The sequence below is a fragment of the Dendropsophus ebraccatus genome, chromosome 9, assembly GCF_027789765.1.
Source record: "Dendropsophus ebraccatus isolate aDenEbr1 chromosome 9, aDenEbr1.pat, whole genome shotgun sequence".
Classification (NCBI taxonomy): Eukaryota; Metazoa; Chordata; class Amphibia; order Anura; family Hylidae; genus Dendropsophus; species Dendropsophus ebraccatus.
This window is the reverse complement of record NC_091462.1, coordinates 68,760,581-68,783,991: the sequence shown is the minus strand read 5'-3', so window position 1 is coordinate 68,783,991 and position 23,411 is coordinate 68,760,581. Positions and strand designations below refer to the sequence as shown.

The 23,411-nt window shown below is 45.0% G+C and overlaps 1 protein-coding gene across 2 annotated transcripts in view; it reads left to right on the top strand.

Annotated features, from left to right (window-relative positions):
• The first annotated feature begins 2,569 nt into the window (after nt 1–2,569).
• Nucleotides 2,570–23,411, top strand: part of GLS (glutaminase) — a 356,615-nt gene continuing 335,773 nt past the window's right edge. The window contains exons 1-2 of one of the 2 annotated variants that reach the window (XM_069983572.1): nt 2,570–2,966; nt 12,146–12,242. In XM_069983572.1, coding sequence (XP_069839673.1) covers nt 2,686–2,966; nt 12,146–12,242 — 378 coding nt within the window. In that variant the 5' untranslated portion in view covers nt 2,570–2,685. The remainder of the gene's footprint in view (nt 2,967–12,145; nt 12,243–23,411) is intronic. The other variant, XM_069983573.1, reaches the window with a different exon arrangement.

Here is a 23,411-nt window from a genome sequence, read left to right as displayed (position 1 = left end):
TACGACGCCGTTCTATCCACGGGTCCCGGGCTGGTGCTAAAGCACAGGAGGTGGGCCGGCCCGCTCCCAGTGGGAGGGAATTCCCTCCTCTCTATGACCCGGCTCCATTGATTCTAAAGGAGCCACGTCATAGAGGGAAGGGAATTACCTCCCACTGGGGATGGGCCGGCCCGGGACCCGTGGATAAAACGGCGCTATACACGGGAACCGGCCCGCGGTTCCAAAAACGGACTGCAGCATCGGCTTCCCTGTGACAATCCGTGGGTCACATTAACCTCTTAAGGACGCATGACGTACCCGTACCGCTCGGGACCGCGTGTATTAGCGGGCACGTCCGATAGCCGTGCCCGCTAATACAGTAATCAGATGCAGCTGTCAAAGATGACAGCTGCATCCGATTACCGGATGCAGCACTTCCCTGGTGTCTAGTGGCGAAGATCGCTCCTCCGGGACGTTGGAGCGATCTCCGATACTGGTGCCGGCTGGGGTCTCCGCCAAAATTTGCGCTGATCCTGGCTCGGCACTCGGATGCTTTTGGCTGCAGCAGCCAAAAGCATCCGAGTGACGATCTCATTGATCTTTGCTGTATAACTATACAGCAAAGATCTCAATGAGAGATCTGTATACTTATACTAGAAGTCCTCCAGGGGGACTTCTAGTATAAGTGTAAAAAAAAAAAAAAAAGAGTGTTGTTATTAGTAAAAAGCCCCCTCCCCTAATAAAACTCTGAATCACCCCCCTTTTCCCAGGTTTTAAATAAAACTAAAACGCAAAAACGAAAATTGGCTCCGTCCTTAAAAGGTTAAAGAGGATGTACCTGATGGTACATCCTCTTTAAGAGAAGAAATAAGTTAAGTCTCTCGTTCCTGGACAAGAATCTTGGCCAGAGTCAGGCCCTGGCTTGACTGCAGCAGGAACAATGTCTTGTTGTCTTGCTCTCTCTCTGGACTGGACTAGACTAGACTGAACTGAACTGAACCTGAACACCTCCCACCAGGAACTAAACTCCTTTTCTAGGGGCTTACTAAGCCTCCCTGTGATTGGTAGGGTGTGTGTGCATAGAAACTTAGCGCAGCACCTTGTGCTCGGGCACTACAACTACTATTTATTGTGAAACCACATGTATGTGGGTTGCTTTGTAAGTTAAAGAAACATATAGCAGAGCTTCTGGCAGACATATCTGCTGCAACCAGCAACTCACTTTCAATAGACCTATATTGGGTTTGTCAAGAAATTTTGTGGATTGTCAAGGGGACGTAACCTCTTTACCAATATGCGACATAGAGAGAGTACGTAGACCTAAAAGAGGTGGCGACTGGATGTATCAAATGCGATTAAGGGAGGCATATTGGATTCTGCAATTGGATTCTTGCGTTCCATTGGGTTTAAATCTTAAAAATTACCTTGCATACATGCATTAGATGGGAATATGTTAAGGGACCTTGTATTATATGTCGTTATGTGTATGTACATAGATTCATTCATAGAGTAGATTCATTCATAGAGTAATTTGTGCTCCACCTTTCAACGTTGTATGAGGAGGTGTTTCTGTTCTGTTTGCCTAATAATCATGAGATATATATATATATATATAAATATATATCTGTATTGATGGACTACAAACTATGCCATGACTAAGAAGCTTTGCTCCGAAACATGTTGGAGTTTGGATATCAATGTACACGATTTTCTTTTAATGAAAATTAAAGTAAGCAGGGATTTGTTTTTCATATTGGAAGCAGAGTTTTTTTTTTCTTCTGGCGCCTGTATTAAATAGATTTATAGAACCCCATAAACCTAACAATGAGTCATTTTGTCCTTCATTTGAGAAGTATCTGTTCAGGGTGCTGGATGGAATTGTCCATAAAAATATATATTTATAGACCCCCCCCCACACACACACTATAAATGTTTCATAGCTATATGGGGGAGATTTATCAAACTGGTGTAAAGTAGAACTGGCTCAGTTGCCCCTAGCAACCAATCAGATTCCACTTTTCTTTCCTCAGATTCTTTGGAAAAAGAAAGTTGGAATCTGATTGGTTGCTAGGGGCAATTGAGCCAGTTCTACTTTATAGCAGTTTAATAAATCTCCCCCTATGGTGTTTCATATAAGTCCAAGCAAAGCAGCACTGCTCTAATAATGGAAAATCCAGAAAAAGTCCTTCTTCTAACCTGCTGAAGATTTGATGCTGCATACAGTATACAACTAAATAATAGAACAGACTATAACATTTGCAACATAAAACCTGTGTGAATGGCCCCTTAATCATCAATCAATAAATCAATCGATCCATGTGTCAGGCTCCCAGGGGCATCTGAAATGTTGCTGTATTGTCTTTCTCTAGGGGGAGGGGTGCAAAACATAGGCTTAAAACTGATTTCCAAATCCTTTCTGATCCACATTTCATTCACATCATCACAACATGAAGAGAAGATCTGGACAGAACGCTCCGGTCCCTCCTATTTCTAAACGGAAAGGCACCAGGACGTCATGCTCGCACTCCCTCTTCATGGCTAGGATTACAACCCGCTCTATCCACCAATGGGAAGAGCCTATATTGACAGCTACCACATTGAACCAATGAGGACGAGACGCCCGCTCCCCACTGCCCTGACAGAAAGCGGATTGCACAGGGCGGCTTCCTGTACGTTTATTTCAGGGGAGGATTGTTTAGATACAACATGTTTCGGTGTGGAGGATCGTATTTTCTTAAACACGTTATCATTCTAAACAGAAGACGTTACTGTAAAACCGCTGCGTTGAGCGGGAGCTTTAGCAGCAAAGGGAATACCGGTGACGGGAGAGGCGGCACTAACGCCGGAGGATCATGGTGCTCTCGATTACCCCAGTTCAGGAGCTTTTGCTTTAAAACTGAGGAACCCGCGGACAGCGAAAGTCTACAGAAGGTCACATCGGGTGTGACTAGTACAGACGCTGCGGTTAGTTCTTCCAAGGATGACAAGTAAGTTACACAGAAACCGATAGCTGGTACCAAAGGCCTTTGCTATGTAGTTTGGATGTAAGGTTACATGGGTCTTTCATGATGCATGATGCATGATGCCCTACAAAGCAGGGGGTGCGACTGGCTTCCTCGCCTATGTTCCATGGTTGTTGTAGCCCATCAGGAGTACTGCCTGTTAGGTTGGTTGTTATAGGGTAGTGCCAACGTGTCCAGCTGAAACTTTACATGATGAGAGGACTCTCTAGCAGCTCTCTATCCGCCCGACCCCTGAATAAGCGGTCCCGGGCGCTGCTTTCACAGTCCATCCTGAAAATAAGCGAACGTGTGGGCGATGCTTGTCAGGGTTGTCGCAAGAGGATTGTGAGTAATCTCCAGAAGCGCCGCCCTCACATCCCTTGTGGAACGGTGTGTGCGCCAGGAACCGTGCTTTGTCTACATAGAGGTTTGGCAGGAGCTCCAGATAGTCCTACACTGGGGGCATGCTGGTTACCGCTGATATTTAGGGGCCCCTGTCTGAAAATCGAATAAAATAAGTTTTTTTGAGACTTGACTTGGGAGACATCCAAGAATGAAAAAGTAGTCCATTTAGATAAAGCATCGAGAACTAATAGCAAATGGCTACAGAATCACAATTTAGTTTTGTTATTCCAGAAAAGGAAATGAACTAAATCATTATCTGTTACTTTCAAAATCTACTGGTTTTGCAATGTAAAAGAAAAGATAAAAAGTGACTTGGAGTGGTCATTTGCCATTACAGTTCTTTGTATGTTGTAAGGCTAGTTTTCACACTTTCAGGCTGCGTTCACAGTATTTTGGTACAGGAGTGGGTAAAAATGCAAACTGCAAATCTTTCTGAGCAAATCTTATTTTGTCCGTTCAAACCCTGCAGCATAAACGGACACCAGAGGGAAACCAGACAGACCCCATTGGAGCCTGTGCAATTTGTCTGCATCAGTAAGACTGCATTCACACGTTTTGTGTTCTCTCCGCGAAACATGGACGGTGAATGACTGCTCTGGACTGTTTCCCTAGACTGCGTGATGTATCAATATCATGCTGGGAGCTGGGAAACAGATTGAATTTCTGCGGTACTATAATGACGGAGCCACAGAGATTAAAACTGTGTCCCCGCTCCGGCATGATATTAATACATCATGCCGTGCAGGGAAACAGTCCAGGACAGGCATTCACCGTCCATGTCGACCATGTTTCACGAAGAGAACACGGAACATGTGAATGCAGCCTTAGGCCATGTTCACACATTGTAAGTTTAGTACTTGTCACAGCTGTTGTTACTGATTTGCTACAACGCCCGTGATTAAAGGACAACTCCCGCGGGACCCCAAAAAAAAACAAAACACAGACACCATACTCACCATCTCTCCGGTGACGATCGCCACTCGATTCGCCCGCCGTCCGCCTCTCCGTCGCCGCCTTCCGCCATCCAGCGATGTCTCCAACTTCCGGGTCCAGGGGATGGAAAAGGCTGCCAGTGCGCTTGCGCACCGGCAGCCTTTTCATTGGCTGGAGCGCATCACATGGCTTCCAGCAAGCTCAGCCAATCAGGCACATACCTTCCTTCTTGGCGCCCCATGCGCATTAGATTCCTCTAACCTGCTGATAGTACCCATTTAATGTGGGAAGAATGTGTAAGGGTCCATTTACACAGAGATTATCTGCCAAAGATTTAAAGCCAAAGCCAGGAATGGATTTGAAAAGAGGAGAAATCTCAGGCTTTCCTTTATGACCTGATCTGTTTATAGCTTTGAAGTCTTTGGCAGATAATCTGTCAGATAATCTTTCTGTGTTAATGGACCCTTATGTGTGAGGAGTATGTATGAGCAAAAGAGTGAAAGTGAAATAAAAATGAGATTAAATTTTGACAAAATTAGTACTCCATTGAGATGTTATGGTACGCTTTAAAGCAGTCCTTTTATGCTGGTAAATGGTGTCCTTTCTAATTTCTCTTTAACGCCTTCAGGACCAGAGCCCATTTTTTAAAAATCCAACCTTACTTACTTTACTTACTTTATGCAGTTGTAGCTACGTGATGCTATAACTTTTCTGTCTGATTATGACTTTTTTTTTTTTTTTGTGACATATTGTACTTTAGGTTAGTGCTAAATTTTGGCCGATATCTAAAAATCTTTTCATACAAAAGATTTTTACCTCGGCACTACAGGTCCCAGTACGCTTGTAGCGTGTACCGCTAATAGTTTACTCTCGGACTCAATCATCCAAGACAGGTAAAGGACTTACTTGAAACTTTTCTTCAACAAAGAAGTGAAAGATGAGGCACTCGTGTATCCTTGAAAAATCCGTAACTTTATTACACCATTAGTTACAACAGGTGCTCATGGACGCGGTCAGGTGAGTGAACGGGCGACAGCCTGTTTCGCGTGATGACGTTCACGCTTCCTCTCGGCCCTGACGTCACTCCGTGACCTTGCCCCTTTTAACTCCGTGCTAATTAAAAAGACTTCTAATTTACAAAAAAGTTAAAAACAATACAAAAAAGGAACAAAGTGCATTTCATTAACCTTGCTGTAGCAACATCACCTATATATACACACATATCTTATGTCTCTTCTATTTATCTATAGCCATGTACATCAGAGCGATCGTTTAACCCTAGAGGTCCTAGGGCATCCATCTTTAAAATTAACTCCGTTTCTCTTTTCATTAAATTATCATGTCTATTCCCTCCCCTCACGGGATTTTTAACTTGTAGCAACCCCATAAAGCACAATTGTGTTGTATCACCGCCATGAAACTTACACATATGTTCTATTACCCGTTCACTCACCTGACCGCGTCCATGAGCACCTGTTGTAACTAATGGTGTAATAAAGTTACGGATTTTTCAAGGATACACGAGTGCCTCATCTTTCACTTCTTTGTTGAGAAGAAATGTAAAAATCTTTTAGTGAAAAATGCAACTTTTTCATGAATAAAATTACAAAATTAGCATTTTTCTCATTTTCTAATTTTCTGCAGTCACCACACAGGTTTATTCATGTAATAATTTTATTGCCAGCGTCATTACAAAGGATTCTCCCTTCATGCAGCACTACAGGTGCTGCGATTGCACTGATCACAGCACCTATAGGGTTAACTGCCGAGATCCGGGCTCGGTCCGGATCGCGGCGGGTGCCCGGCTATCACTGACAGCCGGGCCCCCTCGCGGATGACATGGGCGCAGCTCCTGTGCCTGTGTTATCGCTGTGACGTGCCAGTACGTCCATCTGCTGGAACGATTTGGACCTGCCAGTACGTCCATATGCGGGACTGGGTAATGGCACACTCTACACCTTTTCTGGGATCTCCCTTTGCCAGTATGGAGGACTTTACCAGTATTATTTTAGGCTGGGTTCACACACAGTATTTTTGCTCAGTATTTTGGTCCTCATATTGGAACCAAAACCAGGAGTGGATTGAAAACACATAGGCTATGTTCACACACTGTTTAAATTTAGTGGATGGCTGTCATTTTATGACGAATAATGGCTGTTATTTCATAACAACGGCTAATGTTTTAAAATAACGCCAATTATTTGCCATTAAATGATGGCCATCCACTCAATTTCAACATTGTGTGAACATGGCCTTCTGTGTTTTCAATCCACTCCTTATTCTGCCTTACTCTGGTACAATATGAGGTCCTTCAGTTCCAGAATTCCTCAGGCCCGCTACTTCTTGGCTTCCAAAAATTTTGGCCTTGAGTATTTCTTTTTGAAACTGAAGGAAGGTCCCTGTGTGGCTGAAAAAGCACAAAAGCATTTTATAATGCTGTTTGGACAATGTGCACTGGCAGCTTTTTGTACTGCAATGTGTTATTTTATTGAAGTTTCACAATAAAAACTGGTTCAAACAGTTGACCCAATTCAATCAACAAGATCTAAATCTGTATGTAGGGCTGGGCGATATGGTCAAAAAATAAAATCTCTAATTTTTTTTTTTTTTTTTGCTAAACAAAAATTTTTCTCCTTGAAGCGTCAGATACTATTTTAATGACGTTGAAGGAAACTGTAATGCTCCCCTTGTGCCCCCATGTAGAAGACAAGCCCCCTCTCTGCCCCCATGCATTAGACAAGCCCCATATAAGTAGGTTTGCCAAATATGTGCCACTCTGTGCTACCTTATAGTATAGGAGATCTTCTATGTGGTCCATCTAGGTAGGGTAAGGGGTGTAGTAGTACAGGTAGATATGAGGGGTGTAGTAGTAGCAGTAGTACAGGTATAGATGAGCTGTGAAGTAGTAGTACAGGTACAGATGAGGGGTGATTGGGGCAGCTGCGCTGACTGTGGGGGCTGGGGGGGGGGAATGAGCAGACTGGGGGTCACAAAAGGGGCCTGGGGCAGCTGAGCACATACCCCCTCATCCTCCTCTCACTTCAGCACACAGGGAGGTCTCTGGATGAGGCCGCAGGGACTGCAGGATAAGGTGATCGCATCCCTGCCATTACAGGAGCTGTACTGCACCCCCCGATCTCGCTGTACAGCTCCAGCACCCGCAGCAATGTCATTACCTTATCGTGCAGTCTCATCCAGAGACCGGGGAGCGGAACTTTGTGTCAGGGGCAGGTCAGCAGTAGCAGCTCTCTGGACCGCCTGCCAGCACATTTTACCTTCCATCGCTGCCGCTCACCGCGCCGCTTTTCCGCTAGCCCCACGCCTCTCTGGACCACCCTCTGGCATACAGCACGGCCCGCAATGTGGGTGACTGAAAGGGACTTTGAATTTTTGGGAAAATTGAATTTCTGCTTTTCACAAAAAATCTAATTGTTTCTAAAGTTCTGGGCGAATTGATCAAATTAATTTGATTGCCCAGCCCTACCTGTATGTGTATAGAGTTTATACTTTTTCCACACCATACCTTGCCTCTTAGGGTAGGTTCACACTGAGGAATCTGGGCGGATTCCGTTGGTTGCCCCCGCCCACGTGCATCTCCACCCATGCCGTAGACTCCATTCTATGGTCGGACAAATTCCGCCATCCGCCCAAAGAATTGACATGTCACATTGCAGTATTATTATACTATATATTATAATATATTATAATATATCATTATTATATAATTATGACAAGTGTTTCGGATTTATTTCAATGATAGATGCCTGGAGGCACAATACTGTCCATGAGTTTAATTTGTAAATAAAAATGTACATCTATATGACACTTAAATCCAATTTGTATGATAATTTGGAATGCCATATATATTTTGTCTGTCTGGATGCAGCAGGGCACAATCCAAATTCTACAATTAGTGGGGTATGATTTCTGTAACCCTACTCATTACAGGAGCCAGAGTTCTGAATGCCCTTGTATGAGTGAAACTGCTGTTCAATTCAAATGCGGTCCCTTTTACATGGGCCAACAATCGGTCAGGAAAGCTTTTGCAGACAGTAATTGGCCTGTGTAAAAGGGGCAGCGATCGGCCAAAGACTGCATCTTTTGTGCTTGCTCAAAAATGTGTATTTATCAGCCTTAATAAGATCTCCTTACTGCCAAATCCAAAGGTGAACAACACTCTGCTAATTCTCCTGGATCTCTCCCCACTATGCTCCGCTCTATATGTCTCAAGGACTCTCTTCTGGTTTTCCTCCTATCTGTGACTGCTCCTTTAGTGTATCATTTGCTTGCTCCATCTCATCCTCTCTTACTGTTAATAATTTTTATTCATATAGCACCAACAGATTCAGCAGCACTTTACAATTTTACAACTGTTGGGGTTCCTCTGGGATCATTCCTGGGCCCTGTCTTTTTCTCACTTTACACTTTACCCATTGGACAAATCATCAGCAAGTTTGGTTTTTAGTACCATCTCTATGCTGATTTCCCTTGATATCACCCCCGCACTCCTACAAAACACCAGTCTGTCTGCTGTCTCTAACATTGTGTTCTCTCTATTCCTTAAAGAGGTATTCCAGGAAAAAAATCACATGATAGGAATTGTAGTTGTGCAACAGCTGGCAGGCCGAAGGTTTCCCCATCCCTCGTATTTAGCAGGTGGTGATTAATCATTCCTAATTTCAATGTTCCCTGGTTATAAATGGTGTACCCTGCTTTTCTTTAATTTGCTTGGTAACCCATTCATGACCAAGGGTCATTGATGCCTTAAAGCAGGGGTAGGGAACCTTTTCCATGTCGAGGGCCGGTCGGGCATTAATAAAATCATTCGAGGGCCGCATACCGTGTGCGGCAGTTAGTAGCGTGGGTTTGCAGCACCCAGGGCAAGGCAAAGTATTGTTCCCCTAGTTCCCCTGCTATTGTAGTTAACCCCCCAGTGATGCCCCTTGTAGTCTAGTAAACCCCCATCAGTCATGTCCCAGGTGGCCTAGTTAACCCCCATCAGTCATGTCCCAGGTGGCCTAGTTAACCCCCATCAGTCATGTCCCAGGTGGCCTAGTTAACCCCCATCAGTCATGTCCCAGGTGGCCTAGTTAACCCCCATCAGTCATGTCCCAGGTGGCCTAGTTAACCCCCATCAGTCATGTCCCAGGTGGCCTAGTTAACCCCCATCAGTCATGTCCCAGGTGGCCTAGTTAACCCCCATCAGGCATGTCCCTGGTGGCCTAGTTAACCCCCATCAGGCATGTCCCTGGTGGCCTAGTTAACCCCCATCAGGCATGTCCCTGGTGGCCTAGTTAACCCCCATCAGGCATGTCCCTGGTGGCCTAGTTAACCCCCATCAGTCATGTCCCAGGTGGCCTAGTTAACCTCCATCAGGCATGTCCCTGGTGGCCTAGTTAACCCCCATTAGGCATGTCCTTGGTGGCCTATTTAACCCCCATCAGGCATGTCCCTGGTGGCCTAGTTAACCCCCATCAGGCATGTCCCTGGTGGCCTAGTTAACCCCCATCAGGCATGTCCCTGGTGGCCTAGTTAACCCCCATCAGGCATGTCCCTGGTGGCCTAGTTAACCCCCATTAGGCATGTCCCTGGTGGCCTAGTTAACCCCCATCAGGCATGTCCCTGGTGGCCTAGTTAACCCCCATCAGGCATGTCCCTGGTGGCCTAGTTAACCCCCATCAGGTATGTCCCTGGTGGCCTAGTTAACCCCCATCAGGCATGTCCCTGGTGGCCTAGTTAACCCCCATCAGGCATGTCCCTGGTGGCCTAGTTAACCCCCATCAGGCATGTCCCTGGTGGCCTAGTTAACCCCCATCAGGCATGTCCCTGGTGGCCTAGTTAACCCCCATCAGGCATGTCCCTGGTGGCCTAGTTAACCCCCAAATAAAAAAATAAACATCCCACTCACCTTACCTCCGCTCCCACGCTGCCCATGTCCTCTTCTGTCCCAGGTCCTCTGTGCCGGTCTTTCTCCTGCAGGCGGCGCGCGATGAAATGACGTCATCGCGCGCGGCCCGCAGGAGACTGAAGATACGCGCCGCTCTGCTGGGGAAGAAGCCGGCACAGACACCGGAGGATGCTGTGTATGCCGGCTCCTTCCTCCTCCAGAGCGGCGCGCATCACAGGGGAGCTGCGGGCCGCGGGCCGCATCGGGAGGTCTCAGGGGCCGGATGCGGCCCGCGGGCCGGAGGTTCCCCACCCCTGCCTTAAAGCAACTCTGTACCCACAATGTTTCCCCCCCAAAACTGCTTTTCCCGTCAGCTGCTTTTAATCCAAGATCTGTCCTGGGGTCAGATTTGCAGGTGATGCAGTTATTGTCCAAAAAGCAACTTATAAACTTGCAGCCCTGTGTCAAATTGGCGTGGCGACACCCCTCCGTCCCTCCTCCCCGCCCTCCTTATCATTATGAATGCCCTTGAGTAGGTTTTTCTATTCATCACTTGTCTGAACACTGCAAAGGTGCCTTAACGATCCAGCTCATGTGCAGTGTTCACACAGGTGATGAATAGCAAAAATTGTTCTAGGGGCATCCCTAATGAGGAGGAGGGTGGTGAGGAGGGACGGAGGGGTGTCGCAATCCTAGGGCATGGGTACTCTGGCCCATACCAATTTCACACAGGGCCATGCATTGTTCGGGGCCTCTTAGTCTTCACCCAGTTCTCTTTTCCCTGCTCCGTGCAGTGCGGCATTCGAAGGCCTTTGAATTATTATGGTATTAGACACTTGATAAAGACTGGTCTCGAAAAGCGTTTTTTTGCTGGCATAATTCTTTTCATTTTATGATATTTTATATAACTATTACCCCTTGGACCTGCGCCCATCTTGAAGTGGAGGAGGATACCAATTATTGCGATATTGTCTGCCTTTCTGCCTACATATCTTCAACTGCACCTCGTCCACCTACGCTAGCAAGCCAAACCAGGGGTAACAAAGGAAATTTTGGTCGGCACTCTGGGTAAGGGGGTGCCAATTATTTTCCGTCACTCACCCAATCTTCTGCACATGGATTTATATATATATATATATATATATATATATATATATATATATATATACACATACAGGATAGGTTCTGCATACCAGGCAGGACGTGTTTTGGCTCTTTCCTTTCTCAACTAGTCGAGAAGGGCAAGAGAGCCGAAATGCGTCCTGTCTAGTATGCAGGATCTACCCTATATGTATATATGTAACTAAATCTGTAAACCAGAGGTAGCGACCTGTGGGTCGCCTGCCACAGCAGGTTTTTGTCAAATATTTAAGGCAGTGTGAAGCCAGCCTTAGTTTGTCTGATTTCTTTGGAAGTCTTGAATTCTGGTCTGATACTTATTTCCAAGTGTACTGGCATAATAATAGGTAAGGGTAGCTTCACACAGAATGTATCCGCAGCGGATTCGTGCCCATTCACTTCAATGGGCTGACATACTCACAGCAGGATTGTTATGCCACTGACATTGACCCCCACAGCCCAGGAAGATACTGTGCCGGGTCCCCTCTCCTGCTTGCTTCAGGGCCTCCCGGCTGTCTGCCAATCAGTGCGCTGCCCGGCCGCAGGGCACTGATTGGCTAACTGCCGGGAGGCCCTGAAGCAAGCATGAGCGGGGACCCGCTCCGAGTCTGTCAGCCCTTTGAAGTGAATGGGCAAGTATCTGCAGCGGATTTCCAGCGAAAAATCCGCTGCGGATACCTTGTGTGTTTGTACCCAGACATTTGTCTTTTGTCTTATTCTTTGGTGTCAGTGACTGAATAGCTAAGGGCTACTTTATAAAATATATAATTACTTTTTTGCCTTGATTAAAATATATTGGAAACACATTTTTGTTTTGCAGAAAAAACAAACAAGGACTTCTACCCAGTTTGGAAGATTTGCTGTTTTACACAATTGCTGAAGGTCAAGAAAAAATACCAGTACATAAATTTATCACTGTAAGTTAGTATTTATTATTCAATTTAACCACTGCATCGGTAACATCCCAAGCTATAAAATTATTGTGTTTTTTATTCCACACAGTAAACACTTTGGGGTAGATTTATCAAACTGGTGTAAACTAGAATTGTCTTAATTGCCCCCAGCAACCAATCACATTCCACTTTTAGATTCAGATTCATTCCTCACAGATTCTTTGAGAAATGAAAGGTGGAATCTGATTGGTTGCTAGGGTCAACTAAGACAATTCTACTTTATACCAGTTTGATAAATCTCCCCCTAAGAGTAAAGGGCCAATCCAGCAAAACCTGCATTTCAAAAGCCACTGAGCCTTGTAAGGGTGCCCATCAGCAGTTTATGTCTACAAATATGACATTGCTATGTCCTGAACCAACTCAAAGCGACTCTGTACCCACAATCTGACCCCCCCAAACCGCTTGTACCTTCAGATAGCTGCTTTTAATCCAAGATCTGTCCTGCGGTCCGTTTGGCAGGTGATGCGGTTATTGTCATAAAAATGTTTTTTCTCCTCTCGCCCTATGACTGCACCCCTGGAGAGGACTACCTCCTCCCATTGGACAGGAAACAGGACCACTGGACCTTTAAAAGAAGCTCATCGCCCCACACATGCCAGTATCTGTTTCCTGTCCCATGGGAGCAGGACAGGCAGGTGGGTTCTCCACCTGCATGTTGGACTTTCTTCTCTCTTCAGAAAGACTGGGGCACCCGGCTGATTACCTGTATGCCGACATCCCTGGCTGTACAAGACTCCGCTACTGGAGCCACAGCCGAGTCTGTGCCTTAGAGCCCCCCGCACCTCCGGAAGAGGATCCCCGTGCTCCCCTTGCGCCTCCAGGACCGGGTTGTGTTCTCCGGCTTTTTTCCGGCAGTGTGGATGGCGTGTGCGCGGCCCGCGCGCGTCCGATCGGCCCACGTGGCCGGCTGGCGTGTGCGCGGACGCGCTGACGTCACGCGCTGTCCGAGTCGCGGCCGGATGACGTCAGCCCGGGATCCCTGTGAGTTGGGATTACCCGTAGGCCTTGACTGCGGCATCCGGGCTGCGGCCTGTTAGGGGGGGGGAGAGAATCCCCTTGCACGGGAGGGTGAGCCGCATCAGCGCCGCGGCTGGGGGGGGCGGGGCCAGCCAGCTTTCTTTTTTGGCGCCAGATATAAAATGGAGGCTGGGCTTGTGCTCAGTGTATTCCAGAGAATCTGGTATACTGGAGTACCTTTCCCAAACGGTATTTCTGCTGTGGATCCTGGTGGCTATCGTTAGCGATTACTATGGAATCCCAAGGCGCTGAGACATCTGAGAACCCTCAACCTGCGGCTACTGTGGTATGGTTTGGGTAAGAGGGGTTCCCCCCATATAGTGCTTCACTTTATGTTGGTATTGATTGATATTGTTTTGTTTGTAATAGGAGGAAGCTAGGAGAGCTAAAACTAAACCTAGAGAGTGCCCTATCTGTAAGAAACGGCTAAGTAGTGCTTATACTAAGGCATTATGTGGCGGATGCATGAACAGGGTCCTGGATGATCAGGGGCCAGCATTTTTGAGAAGCATGAAGGGGCTTATTAAGAGACAGATTCGGGTAGGTGTACTTTTTTATGCCTCTTATATAGATGGCTTACTCATCCATCCTTAGAAGAGTTCTATTTTTTCCCAGGCCTCTCTCCCTTCCACATCCGCTCTGACCCCACCTGAGGTTATTATTCCTGTGGATGAGGCCCCAGTTGAGGTGCCGGGTCCAAGTGGTGAAGCCCCGCCCTCTCAATATGAGGAGGAGGATGAGGAAGAAGAGGTAGAGGGAGATGAACAGATGTCGGGTCTGGAGGAGCCCGGAGAGCTTCTTAATACCGAGACCCAAGTGGTGGAGACGGCTAAGAAGCTCATGCCAATTGAAATGGTGGACAGTATTGTTAAAGCTGTTAGACAAACTATGGCCATAGAGGATAACCCACAGCCTAGAACCATTCAAGACATCATGTTTGAAGGCTTAGCTCCTAAAGAACGTCCGGTTTTTCCCATTCATCAGAGTATAAAGACTCTGATCTCCAACGAATGGTCCCGTCCGGATAGAAAATTCTTTGTTCCTCGGGCTGTAAGTTCACAAATCTTCAGGCTTCACAGAGTTATTTTTTGTGACGATATCTGTTTGTATTTATTTAATTTTTTCTTTTCAGTACAAGAGGAAATATCCCTTTAGCACTGAGGAGTCAGTAACTTGGGAGACAGCACCTAAGATTGATCCTCCAGTAGCAAAGTTAACCCGTAAGGACGCCCTACCATTTGAGGACTCTGCATCTATGAAGGACCCTATGGATAAGAGGGCTGAGGTCTATTTAAGAAAGAATTGGGAGGCCACCACAGCCACGTTTAAGCCTCTTATCGCAACAACCTTAGTGGCTAGAGCTACGGAGATCTGGGTAACACAGCTAAAGGAGCAGATCATATCTGGGGCTAGTAAGGAGCAGTTACTGGCCAGTTTTCCAATTATTGAAGGATCCGTATCCTTCATGGCGGAGGCGTCTGCAGATGCATTGAAGCTATCTGCCAGATCGGCAGCCCTTTCTAACTCAGCACGAAGGACACTGTGGCTTAGAGATTGGAAGGGAGATGTAACTTCCAGAGCCAAGCTCTGTGCGGTTCCCTGTGAGGGGGATCTTCTGTTTGGGTCGGCTTTAGAGAAGGTGTTGGAGAAAGCCTCTGACAAGAAAAAGGGCTTTCCTCTGGTCTCTACTCAGACATCCAGGCCTTCTAGAGGTAGAGGCAGAAGAGGTAGAGGAGGTGCCCAGGTCGGAAGAAAGGATTGGAGACCCCCTAAAAAAGGTAGAGGTCTCATGTTCTCAGGTGGTGACACTTCTAAGAAACCGTCACAATGACGCCATATTCCTGTGGGAGGGCGATTAAGTTCTTTCTGTTCAGAATGGTGTAAAATTTCGAACAGTAATTTTGTTTGCAACATAATAAAATATGGGCTTAAGATTTCCTTTTTGTCCTCCCCAGGAGAAAGTTTCATTATTACTAACCTTTCCTCTAATCCAGAGAAGCAGGCAGCAATGGTATCTGAGGTCAGATCACTGGTAGACAAGAGTATTAGTCCCTGTTCCAGAAGAACAGAAGGGCAGGGGGTTTTATTCTACCCTTTTTTTGGTTAAAAAGCCCAGTGGTTCCTTTCGAACCATAATTAACCTTAAGCCCCTAAATCAGGTTCTCTCTTATGAGAAGTTTAGAATGGAGTCCATTTCTTCTGCCATTCTAAACTTATCTCATAATTGTTTCATGGCTACAATAGATCTGAGAGACGCATATTACCATATACCCATTCATCCAGATCACCAGAGATTCCTCAGAGTAGCTGTGAATGTGACGGGATCGGTGCTTAACTACCAGTATACGGCCATGCCCTTTGGTATCTCACAGGCCCCTAGGGTTTTTACCAAGGTCATGGCGGAAGTTATGGCCCACATCAGAGAAAGGGACATTATCATAATCCCATACCTTGATGACTTTCTGATAGTTGGTGATTCTATTCCATCTGTAACATCAGATATTGTAGTAATAGAGGAGGTGTTCTCCAAGCTTGGTTGGGAAATAAACGAAGAGAAGTCTAATAAGACCCCATGTCAACGTTGCAAGTTTTTGGGGATCTGCCTAGATTCAGTATCCCAACGATCCTTTTTGCCCGAAAATAAAATAACTTTAGTCATCCAGAAGGTCCAAGAGCTTATAGATCACCCAGAGGTTTCGATCAGAGGAGCTATGTCTGTACTATGCCTTCTCACCTCCTGCATACCTGCAGTTCAGTGGGGTCAATACCATTCGAGAACATTACAATCACAAATATTAGAGATCTGGAGCAGACACAAGGACAATCTAGACGATTTATTTGTTTTATCTCCACAGACTATCAGGTCCCTAGCCTGGTGGATAAAGAAGGACAACTTAAACAAGGGGCTGCCATGGAACATTCAAGACCCCCTAACGATAACAACAGACGCAAGTCCGTACGGATGGGGGGCCCACTCAGACTCCCTGGTGCTCCAGGGAGCATGGAACCCAGAGCATTCCCGGGACTCTCAGAACATCAGAGAGCTAAGGGCAATATTTCTGGCGTTAACACAGTCCCTTCCTGTAATTCAGGGAAGAAATGTAAGAATCCTCACGGACAATGCCACGGCAGTGGCATACTTAAACCACCAGGGGGGCACCAGGTCAGTAGAACTGATGAGAATTTCTCATTTCATTTTCAAGCTAGCGGAGCTTCACCTTCTCTCCCTGTCAGCCCTGCATCTCAGGGGGGTGGACAATTACACAGCAGACTTCCTAAGCCGACACCAACTTCATCAAGGGGAGTGGGAATTAAATCAGGAGGTATTCCGTCAAATATGCCAGCTATGGGGCCCCCCACAAATAGACCTCTTTGCCTCCCGACAGAACAGAAAGATCAGAGCCTTCTATTCCCTATGCCAGTCGGACAGGCCGTTGGCTCTAGACGCTCTAGCACAATCATGGCAAACAGGCCTTCTGTACGCCTTCCCTCCCATACGGCTGCTGCCCCGAGTCATCAGGAAGATCAGACAGGACAGGGCGCAGGTTATACTGATTGCACCATTTTGGCCCAGGAGGGTGTGGTTCACCTGGCTACGCAAAATGTCACTAGCGGATCCCTGGATTCTACCAGAGCGAATAGATCTCCTGAACCAGGGCCCAGTATACCATCCAGGAGTAAAGAATCTCCATCTGACAGCATGGCTTTTGAGAGGCAATTATTAAGAGACCGGGGACTCTCAGAGGAAGTAATACCGACTTTGCTTGCCAGCAGAAAGAGGGTCACTTCGGAGATTTACTTCAGAATTTGGAAAACCTTTCTCTGTTTTGTGGGTCACCCTGTCAATGTCCTAGAACCACCCAATATGCCTCTGATTTTGAACTTTCTCCAAGAAGGTCTCAATAAACATCTTAGACCCAGCACTATTAAAGTACAAGTCTCTGCCCTCAGTGCCCTATATGAAGTTAGACTGGCAGAACATCCTTGGATCAAGCGTTTTATTAAGGCGGCAATGAGACTTCACCCTTCCATGAAAACCAAACTTCCACCATGGGATCTAAATCTGGTTCTCTCAGGATTAACATCAACCCCATTTGAGCCAATATCAGAAATCCACATCAAGTTCCTTTCTTGGAAGGTGGCTTTTCTCTTAGCAATTACTTCTGCTAGAAGGGTGGAAGAAATCAGAGCCTTCTCCATTACTCAGCCTTACATGATTATCCGAGACGATAGAATCACTCTCTCCCCTGATCCGGCCTTCCTTCCTAAAGTTGTATCAGATTTTCATAGATCCCAAGAGGTTATACTACCATCTTTTTGCGTAAACCCATCTAATGACAGAGAAGCATCATTTCATTGTTTAGATGTTAGACGAGCTATAATACACTAGCTATAATACACTATCTCGAGGTCACCAAGGACTGGAGGATAGATAACAACATCTTAATAACTTTCCAAGGGAAGAATAAGGGCAGGGCTGCCACCTCACAGACAATATCAAGGTGGATTAAACAATCCATTAAGGAATGCTATAGAGTCAGTGGTAGAGAACTTCCTAACTCCATAACCGCACACTCTACTAGATCTGTATCTACCTCGTGGGCAGAGAGGGCTGCAGTCTCAATAGAGGACATATGTAGAGCAGCTACCTGGAGTTCCCCGCATACATTTTTTAGACACTACAGGTTACAACTCTCTCCTTCGGAGGACCTTAGATTTGGTCGTAGGGTCCTACAGGCAGTGGTCCCCCCCCCCCTAGGCGAGTATTCCTAGTCTAGTCTCCAGGGGTGCCGTCATAGGGCGAGAGGAGAAAATATAAAATTACTAACCGGTAATTTCTTTTCTTTGAGCCTATGACGGCACCCCGCCTAAACCCACCCATAAATGACATAACATAGTTAAGTTTATTGATCATATGTATATATGTATATATATATATATATATAGATATAGAGGAAAGAAGATATTTCTTCTATAATTCAACACTTAAGAATTAAGTTTCATAGCACATGTTACACTTGTTGCCCTGTGTCTTTTCTACATGTGTGTTTGTTAAGCCTTCGCTCCTAGGTTCTTGCTGACAGACTGGCGTGTGTGGGGCGATGAGCTTCTTTTAAAGGTCCAGTGGTCCTGTTTCCTGTCCAATGGGAGGAGGTAGTCCTCTCCAGGGGTGCCGTCATAGGCTCAAAGAAAAGAAATTACCGGTTAGTAATTTTATATTTTTTTAAATTGCAGCCCCATGCCCTATGGGGTCGTATCTGTGCCCTAACTTTGCACCACCCCCTCCGTCCCTCCTCCCTACCCTCCTCATCATTAGGAATGCCACTGGAACATTTACTCCTGTTTGAACATTGCACAGGTGTCTTAATGATCCAGCCCATGTGCTGTGGTAACACAGGTGGTGAATAATAGGCAATCTGCCTGGAGCATTCCTAATGATGAGGAGGGTGGGGAGGAGGGACGGAGGGGTTGTGCAAAGTTAGGGCACAGATACGCCCGTATTCCGGGGATAAAAACGGTTCGGTAATAGGATTTTCTGGTATTGATACTTTGTTAAACTTTCTAATAGCGCAGCTTAACATAAAGTATAGCGCAGAGAACACAGTGGACGGCTAGCTGAGCGACGGCCATGTTCTCTGTGCGCCCCCTGCCCCTTAGTGTCAACTCTGCTGACCGCCCACCCTCCGCTCCTGAGGGCGCCAAATTTAAATTTTACTGTGTGCATGCCGCTGTCACAACTGACAGCAGCAATTAACCCCAAATGCCCATACGCCCTCCCAACAGCAGGTCGCACGATGCGGCAGGACTGTGGAGACCCCGGACTATACATAGTTGGGGCGCTCCTGAAGACAGACGAGCAAGGACCTGGCAAATGTTCTGCCCCTGGAGCCCACAGCCAGTGGAATACTGACTCTCTCCTTGCCACAATGCAGCCTGCTATCTCTCTCTCTCTCTCCCCCTACCATCTATCTATCTATCTATCTATCTATCTCGTATATATATCTATAATATTGTGCAGCAGGGAACAGGGAATCTTCATTCACTTGCAGAAGTGAGAAAGAGAAGCATCTAGATAGAGAAGTGAGGGACAGAGAGATAGAAAAGGCAGTTTAGAGTAGGTTGCAGTGAGTTAGGGCTGCTTTAGTGTAGTAGCTGTCACTGTTTATCTATTATCTATTGACTAAGGCACTTTCAATCAGTGTGTGGCACTGTGCTTATTCCCAACAACCTTTTTTCAGGCCTGTGCCTGATGAAAAGGATGAATTCATCACCCAGCGCATGACAGATAGTGTCTATCCAAGTCCCCATTACCAAAGGTAAACATAAGTAATCCTCACGACCCCACCGCAAAAAAATAGTACATGCCCTAGTGCGGATTGCGGTATTGATCCAAACCCCCCACCCCCCGGCCCGCTGCTACGGACGCAGAGACGACAAGAGCGCAGAAGACATCTACTCGCCTACTCGTGCCAGTGAACATGTGAATATAATTTTTTCTGGTTTGGCAGCATATTTTATGCCAAAATTAAAGGGGTTGTCCAGCGGGTGTCAGAAAGTTAAATATATTTGCAATTTACTTCTATATAAAAATCTCCAGTCTTCCCATACTTATAAACTGTTGTATGTCCTGCAGGAAATGTTGTTTATTTACATTCAGAAACAGTGCTCTCTGCTGACTTCTCTGGCCGAGTCAGGAACTGTCTAGAGCAGCAGCAAATCCCCATGGAAAACCTCTCCTGCTCAGGACAGTTCCTGACTCGGCCAGTGATGTCAGCAGAGAGCACTGCTTCTGAGTGTAAGTAAACAACACTTCCTGCAGGACATACAGCAGCTTATAAGTATGGGAAGACTTGACATTTTTAAATAGAAGTAAACTACAAATCTATATAACTTTCTGACACCAGTTGATTTGAAAGAATTTTTTTTTCGCTGGACAACCCCTTTAAGTTTTTCATTGCAAAGTACAATTATTGTCGCAAAAAGTAAGGGTTTATGTGAGTAAAATACAAGTGCTATGGCCTTTTAAACACGAGAAGGAAAAAACTAAATTTAACCTTAAGGGGTTAAAGATTCTATAATGACAGTGATTGTTCCACAAGACTAGGGTTAAAAGAAGGGGTCAAAAAGTGATCCTGTAAACTATAGGACTGTAATTCTAACATCTATTGTGGATAAAGTATTTGAGAGTTTTGTAAGAGATGCTATACTTGAGTATCTTAATGAAAATAACCTAATACATCACCAGCATGGGTTTATTAGTGATCCATCCTGTCAGACTAATCGGATCACAATTTCACGCACCAAAGTAATCAGCACATATTGCATAAAAACTCCATTCTATTTCTAATAGAGCCACAACAGATAGGGGAGAGGATATTGTTACACTGGGGACGGTGAGCCAGTGCATAGAGCCGGGTCAGTGCATTGCAAAAGAATAATAATGACCATGGCAACCGGGCAGTGTTTGTATGAATAAATAAATAAATGATGGTACATTGGCTTTAAATTAGAGGCAGGTTTTCTTGCTGACACCTTAGCTTAGTCAGTAAGAACGACCGTAGAGCATGGCGCATGGGAAGCCGTTTCTTTTACGCAGAGCTACATGCAGCAGACTGTTGCTGCACATATCGTGGTCTTTCAACATGTTGCACGATGTCGGCTGATTGTGACCTTTGAACTTGACCTATTACATGAAAAGACTATCAGCCTGAATGGTTGTTAATCGGCCAAGTAAGGACGATAATTGTTTAGTGTAATGGGGTATTTAGCCCTTTCATGCATAAAGAAATTTCCAGGGATGATTCTGGATTCAGACCTACAGTTTACTTTTTTTTGTCAGAAGAAAACATTCAGGCTTTAGGGTATGTGCACACTGAGGGAAAGGCGCGAAAGTAGGTGAGGAATTGTAGAGGAATTTCAGCTTGAAATTACTCCCGTAAAATATGTACAGAGCAAAGTCCAATTGTGTTCAATGGGTTTTCTGCTATGTTGTTCACACTGCAGAACTTTCTGCTAGAGGAATCCTATAGAAGTCAATGGGGGCTTAAATTCTGCTTGAATTCTGCCTGAAAACTTTCTGCTTCAATTCCTCGAATTGCTCAGTGTGCATATACCCTTAAGGTTGAGGGTAATGTCCTTCAGGAAGATATCAGTAATTAATTACTTTCTGGAGTGCCATGTCCCCTTTAGGTGTACATACCATCCCAGCATTTCTATGGTGTCAACATCATTCCCAGTTCTTGCAGAACAACATCCTCAGGGTATGGGACAGATTCCCCCAGTCAGTAGACCGGAAGATAATGAAAACTACACAAGTAAAATCTTCTCTTCTCTAGTGTGAGACAAAAAGGAATCTAGTCAGAATAAACCAGGGGAGCTGGGACCTAGTTGTATCTGTTACCAGTGATGCAAGTCAGTGGGGCTGGGTTGCAAAAATACTAGGCAATGGCAGGAGGACAACAGTTCTAAAACTTCAGGGAGTTAAGTTCAGTCTGGGAAGCCTTGAGAGCAGCTGAGTGTCTCCTTCTGCACAAAGACATTAAGGGAAACCTTTGAATATCAGCGCACTGTAGTGACCAGGGCTGTGGAGTTGGAGTCGGAGCTAGTTTTGTCTGGAGTCGGAGTCAGTAAAAATGTACCGACTCCAGCTATAAAAAAAATAAAATAAAATCTTTAAAAATGTTATAATTTAAGTTTTCATATGGATTTTTATAAATGTTCCTTATTAATTTAGTTTATGTTCTATCAATCTAAGCTCTTTATTTATAACCAGAAAAACCTTTCTCACACTCATTTAGTTTCCTCCTTATATCAGTAATCTGGTCACTATTTGGCAATTTTGTTTCTGAGCTGGAAGAGTCCATTGTGTGGGGGGGAGATCTGTGCTGTTCTCTTCCTGGATGCTGAATAATTGTATATGAGCAGCAGTGTAATATGAAGATATCCTGTGTAATATAGAGAAGGAAGAGGAGAAGCCATAAGTAATGTAACATAGTTAATAAGGTTGAAAGAAGACAAGAGTCTATCAGGTTCGACCTAGGGAAACCATACTGTGTCCAGGAGAAGGCAAAACCCCCTATGAGGCAGATGACAATTGCCCCATCACTGGGAGAAAATTCCTTCCCGACTCCAATGGCAATCAGAATAATACCTGGATAAGCGTATCACAGGAAATCTAATGCTCATAACTTGTAAAATTATATTTTTCAAGAAAAGCATCCAGGCCTACCTTGAACTTATTTAACCCTTAGGGGACACAGACAGTTTTCATTTTTGTGCTTTTGTTTTTTTCTCCTTGCGTATATAAGGCCATAGCGCGTGCATTTTTCCACCTAGAGAACCAGATGAGCACTTATTTTTTGCGCCACTATTTGTACTTTGCCGTAAAACCAGAAAAAAAATTGTGTGGTAAAATTTATAAAAAACAAACTTTTTTTTTATTTTTTTATTTGGGAGGGTTTTGTTTTTACGCCATTCGCCAGAGGGTAAAACTGACTTGTTATACATGTTCCTCAAGTTGTTACGATTACAATGATATGTAACTTGTATAACTTTTATTTGATGTTTTTTAAAAGATTGAAACCTTTTAAAAAAAAAAAATAATATATATATATATTCCTTAAATTGCTCTATTACCATACTTAGAGCACTTTTATCCTTTGGTCTATGGGTCTGTGTGAGGTGTAATTTTTTGCCCCATGATCTGTACTTTCTATCTGTACCTTTTTTGCGTATATGTGACTTTGAACGCTTTTTATTAAAATTTTTCTAGATTGGATGTGTCTAAAAATGTACAATTTTGCACTTTGGAATTTTTTTGCGCTTACGCCGTTTATCATGCGAGATCGGGAATACGATAATTTAATAGTTCAGGTGATTACACACGCGGCGATACCAAACATGTTGTTTGTTTATTTATTTTTATTTATAAAATGGGAAAAGGGGGGTGATTCTGACTTTTATTAGGGGAAGGTATTTTGTATACCTGGGGGACTTCTAGTATGACTGCTCTGATCTCTCATTGAGATCTATGCAGTATAGTTATACTGCATAGATCCATGAGATCTGTGTTCTATTGCTTTTGGCTGCTGCATCCAAAAGCAATAGAATGTAGAG